Source organism: Peromyscus eremicus, chromosome 10, assembly GCF_949786415.1.
Source record: "Peromyscus eremicus chromosome 10, PerEre_H2_v1, whole genome shotgun sequence".
In the NCBI taxonomy this organism is placed as follows: domain Eukaryota; kingdom Metazoa; phylum Chordata; class Mammalia; order Rodentia; family Cricetidae; genus Peromyscus; species Peromyscus eremicus.
Genome location: NC_081426.1, coordinates 89835456 through 89849924, shown reverse-complemented (window position 1 = coordinate 89849924; position 14469 = coordinate 89835456). Strand labels below are relative to the sequence as shown.

Below are 14469 nucleotides of genomic sequence, written 5' to 3'. Positions count from 1 at the left end.
CGCGGGGCGCTTGGACAGTTCTGCTGCGCAGCTCGGACAGCAACTCCCTGCGCCCGCGGCCCCGGGCTCCCTGGGCCGGTGGTCGCCTCCGAGTGAGCCGAGCCACACTCCACTTGCGCCCCCCAGTCCCCGGCGCCTCGGGCTCTCCGGAGCCCCGGCGGGGCCACCGGCCTGCGCGGCTGCGGGTTCGGGCCTGGCTGTGGGATGTTAGCTGTGGGGGCGATGGAGGGCCCCCGGCAGAGCGCGTTCCTGCTCAGCAGCCCGCCCCTGGCCGCCCTGCACAGCATGGCCGAGATGAAGACCCCGCTGTACCCCGCCGCCTACCCCCCGCTGCCCGCCGGGCCCCCCTCTTCCTCCTCGTCCTCCTCGTCCTCGTCGCCCTCCCCGCCTTTGGGCGCCCACAATCCAGGCGGCTTGAAGCCCCCGGCCGCGGGGGGCCTCTCGTCCCTGAGCAGCCCCCCGCCGCAGCTCTCGGCCGCCACCCCGCACGGCATCAACGACATCCTGAGCCGGCCCTCCATGCCGGTGGCCTCGGGGGCCGCCCTCCCTTCCGCCTCGCCCTCGGGGTCCTCTTCCTCCTCCTCCTCCTCCTCCTCGTCCGCCTCCGCCACCTCGGCCTCTGCGGCCGCCGCCGCCGCCGCTGCAGCCGCCGCCGCCGCCGCCTCGTCGCCCGCGGGGCTGCTGGCCGGCCTGCCTCGCTTCAGCAGCCTGAGCCCGCCGCCGCCGCCGCCCGGGCTCTACTTCAGCCCCAGCGCCGCGGCCGTGGCCGCCGTGGGCCGGTACCCCAAGCCCCTGGCCGAGCTGCCCGGCCGGACGCCCATCTTCTGGCCCGGGGTGATGCAGAGCCCGCCGTGGAGGGACGCACGCCTGGCCTGTACGCCCCGTGAGTACTGTCGCGGGCCCGGGTCCCCGCGTTCCTATGCCTGCTCTCGGGTCCTGTCCCCTCGTGTGCCGGCGGGTGGGTCGGTCCTCCTGGCCACCCCAGGAGTTTGACAGTGCCAGACAAGCAGGATGGTGGCTGGGCCCGGGCGTCTAACAAGGGATGCAAGCTTTCCTGAGCTCGTCAAGCCTCGGGCGGGCCTGGGCTCCGCGGGAGAGCGTGTGTCTGGATGGAACGCAGCGCACTGGGCGAGTTTTTGTCTGGGCTGTTGGTGAAACTGACCAGCTCTGGGTTAAGAGAGTTTGAAAGCAGGGAAAAAGACCTCTGCACCCCTGTTTTTCTGGCTCTTTCTTGCCAACCAGAGCCGCCCCCAAGGCTTCAGAAGCCTGACCCGGGTTTTCCGCCAACCCAAGAGGGTAGGCAGGGCAACTACCTACTGCCCCAGGAAAAGCAGGCATTCCCACGCACGCCTCCTGCCTTGATGTCTCCAGCTCACATTTTTTGCCATCTCCCCGCACACCTCCAGTACACTTGTCCACAGCCGGTGGTTCCCAGAACTGGGGCGAGGAGCTTCCGGGTCTGGGCCTTCCCTACTCCTGGACCCCAGGTCCTGGGCAAGTTAGATCTGGGCACGTTGAGGAGGGATTTTGACACTCAATGACCTAACACAAGAAAGGAGAGGGAGAGAAATGTGACCTGTGACAGAGCAGTAAAATGGAGCTCCCAAAGACTTTGTCTGGGTCAACTCCACGGCCTTGCTAGTCTTCTGGCTAGTGGGCCACAGCTCCTAGAAGGCTCCTAGCCCCCAGATGGCGTCCAGGGCCCGGCTCAGATCTTCTTCTCACTCTGTTCTTTGCTGGTGACTGAGTCGCCGACGAAGTTAGTCCAAGTCACTGGAACTCCATACTTGAGGCTTAGTGGCAATAACTTCAGTAACTGAGGGAATCAAATGAGGCTCTCTTGGGGAGGTGACTCCTCTGTCAGGGACGCGTATCAGTGTTGACTGTAGGGATCGCCAAAAGCTGTGTCCCCCTGCCCTCTCTCCCCCCAGCTCGCAGCTGCCTCAGACTAGGGACCTGTTAGTTCTCAAGTGTGCAAAACATAAGGAGCCTTTTGTTGCCCAACACAGGTTAGAGAAGTGACCAAGGTGTGTGTGTGGGGGGGGGGGGGGAACAAAATGTAATGTAAAATAAAAACTTAGTTACCTTCATACCAAGCTACTTGTCTTCCATGCGAACAGGGACTGACCCCGGGAGGTGAGGGTGACCTTTCCCATGCCTTCCTGCTTAGTTTCAGGGTGTGAGTGTGTGTGTGTGTGTGTGTGTGTGTGTGTGTGTGTCCCAGTTCAGTCCTGAACTCTTCAGCAGTGGTCTCCCTAGCCATTTGGCACTGTGGTTAAGCAGAGAATATTTACTGCTGCCCCAACCGCACCTGGCTGTGACAAAAGTAGCAGGCACAAGCCGCCAAAAGGAAGCGCTGGGTGCACTTCTGGTGCAGGCCACGGCCAAGCGTCTACTATCAAAGCATGGCTTTGCCAATTCGCTCCCCGTCCCCCCTCCCGCGCGGAGCACTGTAGCTGATCTTCTGGTCACTCTGTTATGATATCGGTTCTTGCAGATCAGGGATCCATTTTGTTGGACAAAGATGGGAAGAGAAAACACACCAGACCCACGTTCTCTGGCCAACAGATCTTCGCCCTAGAGAAGACATTTGAACAAACGAAATACTTGGCGGGGCCAGAGAGAGCTCGCTTGGCCTATTCTTTGGGGATGACGGAAAGTCAGGTCAAGGTGAGTGGACCTTTGACACCCCCAGGGATAGCATTCCCCGGACGTGCGTGCGTGCGTGTGTGGTGTGTGTATGTGTTCACGCACACGCGCCTGTATTTCCCCCCTCCCCAAACTAACAAACTAGGTGGAGGTGGGGGGCGCTCTGAGGAGCCTGGGGAGAAGTGGGGAGCGGAGGAGAGGGTTGCCCCCACCCCAGGCCCTGGGGTCTTTTGGAGGCAAACTGTTAATGAACAAAAGGAATCGAGTCCCCGCCTTAGAAATTAGGCTAATCTAGACTGCCGCCGGTACTGGGGGAACTCGCCTTTATCAGAGAATAAAAGCACTAAGGAAATATATCTGAGCACAGATTGAGCCGATTAGAAAGCTTGATTTGCTTATTTGTAAAGACACTCAAGCTTTTGTTTGCCGATCCAGGCTCCACTAGATATATAATTTCCTAACGGGTTATCAGCACCACAATACTTCTATATTAATTTGTAGATTAGGGGTAAATGAATCCAGAGGAACTTAACACTGATAAAACTTGCTTTTGGCTTAGATGAAGATGATCATTTTGGAATAGTAATTTTCCAAATGAGCTGACAAGATTTTTAGGGTATTACGGGGTTGAATTCTGTTTAAAGCAAGTTTATCCGCAGAATTAAGATACTGCAGTTTATGAAAATTTGCAAGTAAGATGTCACCTTGCTTATAATTGAGTTGTATACTTCATTTCTAGGGAATCAAATTTTAGAAGTCTGTCCCTGAAATAAAGGGATTGAATCCGCTGTGTAAATTCAATCTGATAGTTTTCTGGGTTTCTGTGTTCTCTTGGTCCGGTTCAGTTTGTTACATTTGTTTCTTTATGGTGAGAGTGTGTGGGGGTCTGCTTTCTTTAGTTATATTGTTTCTCATTAAGGAGCAACATCATTAAGTCTGATACTTTATTTCCCTGCTAGCCAAGCATCACACAATCTATTTCAGCAGATATTTTTCACGTGGCCATTAGAAAACCATCACATTTGAAATTATTATTGTAGTGGATGGCCAGAGATCCTACCACCTTAATCTGGAGGTCTTCATCTGTCACCATAAATATGTCCATATGGCCGGAAGTGAATTATTATAGCAATATAAAGAAAACCACTTTTCCTAACAATTCTAATTCCCTGAATAAAATGCACAACAGATGAGAAGCATAAAAAAGAGGGCAGCTCAAAATGTTCAGAAAATTGGTTGTTTGTTCCTGGTTCTAAAGATTAAAATACATGTGTCAGACCCGTGTCAAACATCATGAACAGACTGAACATATTTGTATTTCCAATGAATGTCTTAGGCAGCAGCAATATTACACTAGTGTTTGGAAGAATAGACAAGATCATAATAAAAATAATGTAACCGGCAACCTTTCAATTAAAAAACAACTAATGTTAATACTTTACCTTTGGTTTTATGAACATTGAGGGTAGGGAAAGAAACTTAGCACCATGATGATTCTGACTGAGCTGTTAAATGTTTCCACGCCTCTGTATTGGTTGCTATGAATGAACTGAAGTTGTCGCTTTATCAGAAAACTTGGGATCACGCATCTTAAGTATTGTGGAGAGGAGAGAGGGGGATCGAGCAACGAAGTTAGTGCGGATTCAGGCCTCAAATAAGTACACAGTCAAGTGTTCAAAAGTGAGAAACACAGCAGACGCCACTGGATTTAATACTGTGCTCTTAAGGAAGATAAATCACAAATCACACGGCACTGTAGTTGTTTGAAAGTTCTCAATCTACGATTACAAGTAAGGACTAAAATCTGCCACTACGGGAAAACGAAGCAAGTTTTCCGTTTCCAGTCGGAACGTAGGAAAAGCAAGTTTATTTTTAGGGAAGCTCGACCCAAGTCTTAGGGCCGGCCTCAGCGCTCTTGTGTTACTATCGCTATGGCAACGGCGGTGGGTTAGCGAGGCCAGCAGCCTGACTTTGACGCCTGGACCCGGGGGGCCCGCAAGGGAGGGTGGCGAGGTGGGAACCTGGGTCTTCGGGCGCTCAATTCCCCCCGGCCCTGCCTCTGCCCTCCCCTCCCCTGCCCTCCCCTCTCTCGGAGCTCAGGTCTGGTTCCAGAACCGCCGGACCAAGTGGAGGAAGAAACACGCGGCTGAGATGGCCACGGCCAAGAAGAAGCAGGACTCGGAGACCGAGCGGCTCAAGGGGACTTCGGAGAACGAGGAGGACGACGACGACTACAACAAGCCTCTGGACCCGAACTCCGACGACGAGAAAATCACGCAGCTGCTGAAAAAGCACAAGTCGAGCAGCGGCGGCCTCCTGCTGCACGCCTCGGAGGCCGAGGGCTCGTCCTGAGCGCGGCCCGCACCGCGGGCATCTCGGCCGCCGCGACCGCGCCCCTCAGCCCGTCCCCCCTTCCACCCCAACCCGGGCCCCAGCACCCCGCTGCTCCCCGGGCCTTTACTATTTTCTAAGATGTACATATCTATTTTTTTAACCTAGAAATTGTGGCGGGGGCTGGGGCGGGTAGGACGGCGCGTGGATGAGAAGGGAGCCCGCCGACTGCACTGCGCAAAAAAACAAACAAACAAAAACCTGCAGCCGAACCCGCAACCCCGCGGCTCCCCAGGACCCTTCCCACCCGCGACGTCAGCCCTATCCCCCGCCACCCCGCTCCCCGTCCAGGCTAGGTCCCTTACTCTGCGGTCCCTGAGCTCCGGGTCCTGTTTCTGAAGAGTGGACGGCCAGCGCCTGGTGGGATTCTCCGAGCCACGCAGGGCGTCGCCCGCCGCCTAGGGAAAAAGGGGACCGAGGCTCCCGCTGCCCACAACTGCTCTGCCCACTAAGTAACCTGTTGAAGGCTCTATGTAAATAAATCGTGAGTCACACTGACTAGAAGTTACTTTATTGTGAATATTTAAAATGTAAAATGCTTTTTTGGAATTTGGTATAAAGAGATGGCTACCTTTCCTCCCGTTGGTTTTAAGAGATATTCACACCACTTGGCCGTCTTTCATTTTAACTCGGGAATCTTAGAAAAGAATGTCATCGCCCTCCCCAGACACCTCCCGACTCACTCCTCTTCCGGCTCTGGATCTTATCCCCTTCGCCGATTCTTGTGAGCCGGGCCAACCTCGCTGGGCCCCGCAGCCCCAGGTCCCCCGCCCCACCCCAGGACTTAAAGCCTGAAATTGCAGGACCCACGAGCTTCTCACACCAGCTTCTGGGTTCCCTTCCGAAATTGCACAGTCGTTTGTTGCTATTTATTAGTGATTTAAAGAAAATATTGGGGAGGGAGGGGCTACAATACCTTGTATTTAATTTAACCCCTTTCTGATAAAAATGCGTGTTAAAAGTAGATGGTGGGAATTGTTACAAGCGCTCTGGGCCAGAACATAAGAATTCCATTTAGTTGCTGTAATTAAATTCGAAGTGTTTTGTATCATAAGAATACTATAGAATATGTAAATTGTTTTCTTTTTAAGCTAATAACGGTGATATATTAGCCTCTTTAACATTTATTAATTTATACGAGGAATTCGGTTTGTAAAGAAAAGTCAGCCCCTTTGCGAGACCCATGAAATGTAATGCACTTTCTGTTTTAAAGGGTAAATCTAATTAAAAAAGCAACAAAAAATAGTTTGAATACGTCTGTTGCCTTGAATGAATGGGTTCAGATCACCTGGCCTCATCAGGCATTTCAAATAGAAGTCAAGAGCACAAAAAAGTGTTATATAGACTTCCTGGGTAAAGTAGCTCCACCTCCTCCTCCTCTTCCTCCTCCTCCTCCTCCTCCTCCTCCTCCTCATCATCATCATCATCATCACCATCACCATCACCATCATAATCATCATCAGTAGCAGCATCTCCATCATCTGTTCTTTGGAGTGGAAGGATGGAGAGACAGCCCCCATTATCACTGCTTACTGGGACTGTCTGGTGGATGCTTCTGATGTCTCTCCTAATTTTTCTCTAATCCCCCCTCCTTTGCCAGGAAGCCCCTGGGGAGTCTAGGAAGACCTCATCTCCTTGTACCGGGTGCAGTTCCTCAGGCAACCCCTGATTCAATTAGCTTAGGGGGAGCAGGGAGCTGAGTGCTGCCCCTCTGCCTTAGTCGTTGGTGGCCTAGTCCAGTGCAGAAAGTCAGGAGCCCCGAATTTGCCAAGCACTAGAGTGAACAGAGAGAAGGCTTTTTTAAATGACCTGATCTGGCAGCTTCAGCGGTACAGACACAGTGCCCCAAGCTTCTCCGTGAGAAAATGCGTTAATCCGGGGTGTTGGAGGGCAGTTACTGTCTTGGGTTTTTGGGAGGGGCATGAGCATAATTAGTTATTGTTTTATTTTCAGACACTCAGTTATAGGTCCAGGGAGATATATTTTTTTTCCTTAATGATGTAGGCTAACGAGCTTGTGTCCAGAGAAAGACAGAACAGTGGTACCCCCATTCTTTAGTGCAGGGAAAGCAAATATGAGAACCGTTTGGCTTTCTAGAGAGTGCGTATTTTAAAAACACCTTTTTCTCTCCAGAAGTTGGCATGGCTAATGGTAATTCTTGTGATGTATACTCCTGATGGCATGATGGAAAAGAAAGAAGGAAATGGATCCTCCCCTTTCATTGTCTCCAGTCTGCAAAGTTCTCCAGAAGTTTCAAATGCGCTTTGGTTTCTGTGTTCTTAGCAAGACTGAGATATTCATCCTAGAGAGAGGCAGCTGGATTGCCAAGGAGACTTTACTCTGCTGGAGTGATAGCCGGTTAAGCCTAACTATGAACAAGCAAGAAACCACCCTCCTCTCTTTTCAGATTTTCCTTCTTCTCTTTCTTCCTTCATCCTTTGTCCTTCGTCCTTCTTCTTCTTTTTTTCAGTATTTTATTATCTCCCTCCTGCCTTTCAAATTCTTTTCCTCTTTTTGTCAATTTCCCTCTCCTTCCCTCCCTCCCTCCCTCCCTCCCTCCCCCTCCCTCCCTCTCTCCTTCCCTCCTTCCCCCCTCTGTCCTTCACTGTTTTTGAGAGAGGGAACAAACAAGCTTGTGATTTTGCATCGACACTTCATTGAAACAAATAAAAGTCCTTTTCCCACTGCACTCTTGTTAACTTTTAACCTCTGTGCTGTATGAAGAAGCTAGGAAACAAAAGGGAAGAAAAATTCACACCACAATTAGAAACATCGTTTTTGGATAATGATAGCAGTGACTGGGAGTGGGAGAGATGACATGGTAGTCACAGGAAACTCTTGAGTAGGACAGAATGTGTTCCTCAGGAAGTAAACCATCTGAAGGCTGACAGTGTTTATTTCAGGTTGGACTTGTGGAGAGGGGCCTGTCACGGTTCTCTGTGCTCTGCATCTTTAGATGTGAACACATGGTGGGGCTGTGGCCTCCACTGCACCCCACCCCTAAGACAAACCTGGTGGCATGAGGTTCTGCAGGGAGCTGACTGGCGGCCCTGGCTCTGGGGCCACACTGCCTGGTATCCAGTTGGGTTTTTTTTTTTTTTCTTTTTTTTTTTTTTCTCCAGTTGCTCGCAGCAGGGACTTGAGGTTTCCAGTTAATTTACTCCCATCCCAAACTCCAGCTGGCCACCGGTTACCACTGGCCCCATACAGATGGTAGGAAGGGAGAAGTGGATGGGACATGCCTCTTCAACTTTCCTTTGTCTGGGTTGGTTTGGTTTCTTTCTTTCTATGTATACGCAATAAGATAAGTTCTTCCTAAGACTTAGTTGGTGGGGAAACTAAGGAAGCACACCTCCCCCCAACAAGCAACTAAGGGGAAGAATCCTTTGGTCTTTTGTCTTTTGTTGTTGTTGTTGTTCATCTCAGCTTAAAAATGTTATGATATTAACAACTGTGAGCACCCGGTGAAGGCCACCAGCTACAGGTTCATGACTGAAAGTCAAAAAAGTCTCAAGTGACTTTAATAAGTGTAAAGAACAAAGTGTGTGTGTTTTTGTGTTTGTGTGTGTGCATGAAATGGAGGGTACCGTGTTTTGATTTTTGTTGTGTGTGTTTCTTTTCCTAAAAAGGAAGTCATTGAGGAGGCTAGTTGAGGGAGGGGGACATGCAGGGAAAGCCATGCTCCTGGGTTCTCTGTTCTTACTCAGTTTTCCTGTGCTGTGATTAATTTTCCCTTTGGGTTACATTCAGGATTCTGAAGTCAAACCCATATGCTTTCCTTCCAGAAGCTGGGGTGAGGGGTGCTGGACATGTTTCCAAGCCTGTGAGCACTTTAATCCACTTTCCCTTTCCCTATTGAGGACAGTGGGAAGAAAGGGGACTCAGAGTTCTGGAGCCCTGCTCTTTTTGGACATACTGTATGTTCTATGTCACAGAGGCTAAGGGTGCCTTTGAAATCTTCTGCAATCCAGGGTCAAGAGAACTTGGAGAGATCTCCCTCCCCTTCAAGCTGATGGAGGGGACTAGGAATGCGCACACACACACACACACACACACACACACACACACACACACAGAGAGAGAGAGAGAGAGAGAGAGAGAGAGAGAGAGAGAGAGAGAGAGAGAAATTCCACTTGGGAACTCCTAGCACTGAATGGCTTAAAGAGACAGTGGCGCCTTTGTTAACCCTCAACAATGGGATGGTGTAACAACAACAGAGGTAAGTGTTGATTTCATCTATAAACTCCATCTTAGGCTAATTTGAACAGCTTTCTCTGCTTTCAACACCCCTCCCCCTTTACCACACACACAGACAGACGTGCAGGGAAGGCTCCCCCCACCCCCTCCTCAGGACCACTTTTTTTAAAAGCCAGTTCTCCAGTACATTTCCTCTCCTTTCCTCAGGAAAGTGCTATTTTGTTCTGAAGGATTCAGATGGCTACTTCAGAGACCAATGCATCTTTCCTGGGGTAGTGAAGGCTTCCTTTCCCTTCCCTCTTCCTTCCTCCCCTTCTCCTTTGCCTTCCCCTCCTCTGTGTTCATCTCCTCTTCCCTTTGTTTCTGCTGCTTTTCTCCCCACTTCTCCTTCTCCTCTCCTTCTGGTCCCCCTTCCTCTTCCTCCCTGTCCCCTCCCCTTCCTTTCCTTTCTGAGACCCTCTCTGACTGGAGATTCTCCAGCCTTCCTCCTGGGATGCTGGGCCCATGCCACCACATCCAATCAGGTCCTCTTAAAACACAGCATCACAAACCCTCCCTTTTATTAATGGAGAATTAATGGAGAGGAGGAGGTGTGACCGGGGTGACTGAAGGGTTAGGGGTGTTTCCCTGAGACTGGCTTGGAGTTATTCACAAACTGGAGCTTAAGCTCAGTCTCTGGCTTCCTTTCCCATCTAACCCCAGTGACTGGAAGATTAGCTGTCTAAATGCATATCACTTGTTCTGAGGCCCCCAGAGCAGACATTACAAAGGAGTAACACATTAGAAACTTTGAAAAATATAATTTTCCCAAAGCGTTTGGCATCCACTCCAGCCAACCTGAAGTAGAAGCCTCTTTTCTAGCTACAGTGTCTTCTTTGGAAAATAAGGGCTAGTTCAGATAAGGATTTACTCAAAGATAGATCCCTTCTACATTGTTTTTTTTTTGTTGTTGTTGTTGTTGTTTTTTGTTTGTTTGTTTTTTCGAGACAGGGTTTCTCTATGTAGCTTTGCGCCTTTCCTGGATCTCACTCTGTAGACCAGGCTGGCCTCAAACTCACAAAGATTCGCCTGCCTCTGCCTCCCGAGTGCTGGGACTAAAGGCGTGAGCCACCACCACCCGGCTCCCTTCTATATTGTAAGGGAGAGTTTTCTACCATGCAGTTTAGATAGGTGCATGGGAATTTCTAGTACTTTCTAATGCTAATGCCTTTATCTTTCTTGGGGACAACCAAAAGAAATGTTGAGAGATAATTACAGGATTTGGCATACAGGAAGTTCAAGAAGGAAGCCAGCGAGCAAGTTCCTTTCACCTCTGTGCACAGATTTTTAATTGGTCAGGGTATATAAATTATGAAACAAATTGCCAGGTTTTGGGAGGCAAATGTCCTTGTATTGCACAGAGAAAGGTAAGGTTCCTGGAAGTCAATTCACTTAGTTGTTATCATCGTAGGGCATAGACTGGCTACAGTCATCTTCAAGCAAAGGCTTTTGAGGAGTCCCCATGCCTCTGATTGGAGCCTCACACATTGGTGCAGTTCTCAGTCACCTCTCTAATAGTCAACTGCAGCATTGGCCTTTCTTCTTAACAGTATGGTTAAGCTCTTAAAAATAATTTTGTAAAGCCTCCCTTCCCCGGGGAAGTGTCTTCTTCCCTTCCTGCATCATTCACTTGATCTATAAAGGCTTGTCAAGTTTTCTCCCCAAACCCTATGTTCTCAAGAGAATGAGAGGGCCTGAGAACTTTTTTTTTTTTTATCTTTGCCACAATCACAAGATCACACAGCTGCCACCCTGCTTGGCTGTACAGTGTTGGTTAAATGACTTGCGTCTTCCCTGTGCCTCAGTGTTCTTGGCGTACAAAGGGATGCCAATGACACTGTCCTCTCAGAGTTGTTGGGAGAATGCTGTCAGTTTGTAAGAAGCTCTGAGAACAAGGCCTGACACAGGTAAGTTTGGGAGCCAAACCTTTATCATCACCGACCTCATCATTATCATCAGAAGCCTCTGGTGGAGCATCAAGAAATGTCTCGTCCAAGGTTACCTTTAGCTTTAATGCAAGATAGATACCCGGTCCAGGAAGAATCATAAAATGGAAGTGAAAACATTCTTGAGGGCAAGGTTTGTTTTTCCTTGGGTAAAATATAAAGTGCAGCTAGCTGAGGTGTCCTTAAAGGATTTCCAAAAACGCTGGGATAGTCCTTCCTTTAAAAAGTAGAGCCTGGTTGCCCTGGTCCTAAGTGAGGGCATTATGTTGATTAGAGAATATGGCTGTTCTCCCTTTTGGCTCCCTGCCTCGGGGAAGTCAGTGGCCTCTTGTCTTTACTTAGACAACTCTATTGAGAGGTCCACATGGTCAGGAGTGGGGAAGCTTATGCCAGCAATTTATTTTAACAATCTGGGTTTTTGTTTTGAGGCAGGATCTCCTGTAGTTTAGCCTGATTCTTCTTCCGCTGCTTCCTGGTGCCGGGCACACAGATCAGCACTACCACACACTGTTTTAGGCAATGCTGGCCATCAGACCAGGGCTTCCTTCATGGCAGGCAAACCCCTCTATCAGCTGAGTGACATTTTCAGTCCAGAGTTAAGTCCATGTGAGTCCTAATGATCAAAGGGTGTAGGCAGGGTCTGGAGGCAGATCCTCCAGCTCGGGGACAGCCAACCTCTTGATGGCTACCTTCTCTGAGTCCCTCTGTCAGAGTCACCCTGCTTTCCTGGATTTCTGACCCACAGACAGTGTGCCAGGTAATAAAGGTTTATTGTTTTAATCCACTAATTTTGGGGGTAATTTGTTATATAGCGCAGAAAACTAAGCGTCTAAAAGATTTCTTTTTGTTCTTTGGATAAAAAGTCATGTATTGAAAGGAAAGACTCGGGGCATCTGTACTGATCACTTAAAGCTGTTTGAACACACTTCAGGAGGACACTGAAGAGTGAAAAGGAAGCACCACTTAATTTCCCCAGGAATTTCTGAGCCCCAGGAATTCTTTGTTCCTTTTCCTCACTTTTTGGAAAAAAAAATGTATTTATTTTATGTGTATGTGTGTGTGCCTGAGTGTATGTGTGTGCAGGTGTGTGAAGGCCAGAAGATGGCATCAGATCCTCTGGAACTGGAGTTGGTTGTGTGGCACTTGATTTGGGTGCTGAGAACCAAACCCTGGTCCCATGCAAGAGCAGCAAGTGTTCTTCACCTCTGCACCATCCCATCTTAATCCCAGGTAAGTCATGTAACTTCAGCAACCTTCCCTTTCTTTCCCTGTACAATTATCTTAATATAAGAACAGCTCTTCAAGGTTGAGAAACTCGACTACATTATTTTCTGTAAAATGGTGTGCAGGTGGGCTATATAAATGGATACCATGTTTCCATTATGAAACCTCAGTCATGGAAAGATGCTGACAGGCTTTGTATCCTGCTTGTTCCTATTGTTTCTCCCCATGGCAGGAGACCAAAGGCACACTTCATTGCTTTGTTAGATGCCAGAAAACACACACACACACACACACACACACACACACACACACACATACACATACAACTTTTAAGTTGGGGACTCAGTGTTTGGAAGTTCCCCACTCCATTACCTTTCCCTTTGATAACCAGGGCTGTGGGTCTTTGTAGGTCATGGTGATGAGGTGAGAAGGGGAGTGAGAGATCCTGCTGAAGCTGCTGTGACCTCCTGAGAAGGAATGAAGGGAGGGAAGCAGCACACTCCTAGGAGAACAGAAGACCCAGATGTGAGCTGAACCGAAAGTCCCCAGACACTTCCTCATTCAGTAGGAGTATTGACCACTGAAGTTGGTTGGCAGAAGGCTCTTCCTTCTTTGATTTTTTAAAGGTGTAAAAATAAATACATGAATTCATTCACGACACAGCATTCTTGCTACGTGGCCCAAGCTAGCTGAACTCAGGATTGTCCTGCCTCAGCCTCCAAAGGATTGAGATTGTAGACAAGTGCCATGATGCCTTGCTCACTCACATACTCTATTTTCACACTCCCCTCCCAACAGAACAAGCAGAGAGCAGTCAGGGGACCAGGCATAGAGCAATGCCAGTCAGACACAGTCCAAGACTGACCCTGTGCCTGCCCAGACAGTCTGACAAAGATTATCATAGTCAGTAAGGGGTCTGGAGAGGTAAATATGAAATTAGCATGTCATGATCATCTGTTAGACAGACTGCAAGGCAGAAGTGGGCAGAGTTGAGTGCTCTTTGCCTTCAGCATGCTTAAGGTGACTGACAACCAAGGATTCATGCTCCACCTGAAAGGATTTGATGACTTCCAGGTGGACAGGGTTTTGTTTCTACTTTTTTAGTTTACCTGTGTGTTATCTTGCCAGGGAGACAAGTGTGCCTTAGATAGTCTAGAAAGGCCACAGGGGATAGCAGCTTGGAATGTACTGTCACATCAGTACTCCCTGGAAAACAGAAACCTGGAATAGTCACTCTACCAGAACATGAGTTATATGGTGCTTGTTGACTGTTGTATGAGTCTCATGTAATTCAGGTTGGTTTCAAACTTGCTATGAGGGTAGCCTTGAACTTCTGATCCTCCTGCCTCCACTTCCCTAGGGTGTGCCCCACATCCAATTTTATGTGATGCTGGGGACTGAGTTTAGGGCCTCTTGTATGCTAGACAAGCAATTTATTAACTGAGCTACAACCTTAACCCAAGGAATACGTCTTGATCTTGTACATGTGGGCACACATGCGCACGCATGCATACACACACACACACACACACACACACACACACACACACACACACAGAGAGAGAGAGAGAGAGAGAGAGAGAGAGAGAGAGAGAGAGAGAGAGATTTGAAAAGAAGTCCCAAGGAATGTTGCATTCTCCTGAATGTTTTAAAGACAAGAGAGAAACTTCAATGCGGCTCTCATTCCTGCCCCCCTGGAAGGAAGTAATTCTCAGGCTCCCAGAGTCTCTTCTACAGCTTGTTATACTTATAAATAGCAGACAAGTTGTTGTAAAAACAGGCCAAAGTAAGAGATTAATGAGTTCAATGTCAAGATGTTCCCTGGGAGAAATGGAAGACCAAGAAATGGTATTTTAATTCATTCATGTAGAGTTGCTTTAAAATAAAAGTTTCAGCAGAGCCACTTTGTAGTGTAGTCACATAGGTTAGGATTACATGAAGGACAGTGAGAGAGAAGAAGGGAGCTCACTGGTCATCTCCAGTGTTCACTGCTGTGAGATTCATGCCTCATTCACTCACCCAG

At 49.0% G+C, this 14469-nt stretch overlaps 1 protein-coding gene across 1 annotated transcript; it reads left to right on the top strand.

The window, feature by feature from the left end:
- Window positions 1-204: 204 nt before the first annotated feature.
- On the top strand, window positions 205-5538 carry Nkx6-1 (NK6 homeobox 1). Its single transcript, XM_059275273.1, has 3 exons — window positions 205-883; window positions 2498-2670; window positions 4750-5538. The coding sequence occupies exons 1-3, from the start codon at window positions 205-207 to the stop codon at window positions 4999-5001; spliced, it is 1104 nt and encodes a 367-aa protein (XP_059131256.1). The 3' UTR covers window positions 5002-5538.
- Window positions 5539-14469: the final 8931 nt, after the last annotated feature.

Excerpts from the sequence above, each read along its gene's own strand:
- Nkx6-1 (XM_059275273.1), top strand. The coding sequence starts at position 205 with ATGTTAGCTGTGGGGGCGATGGAGGGCCCCCGGCAGAGCGCGTTCCTG. Across the intron at positions 884-2,497 it reads ACGCCTGGCCTGTACGCCCC|ATCAGGGATCCATTTTGTTG; the intron begins GTGAGTACTGTC and ends CGGTTCTTGCAG. Across the intron at positions 2,671-4,749 it reads TGACGGAAAGTCAGGTCAAG|GTCTGGTTCCAGAACCGCCG; the intron begins GTGAGTGGACCT and ends CTCGGAGCTCAG.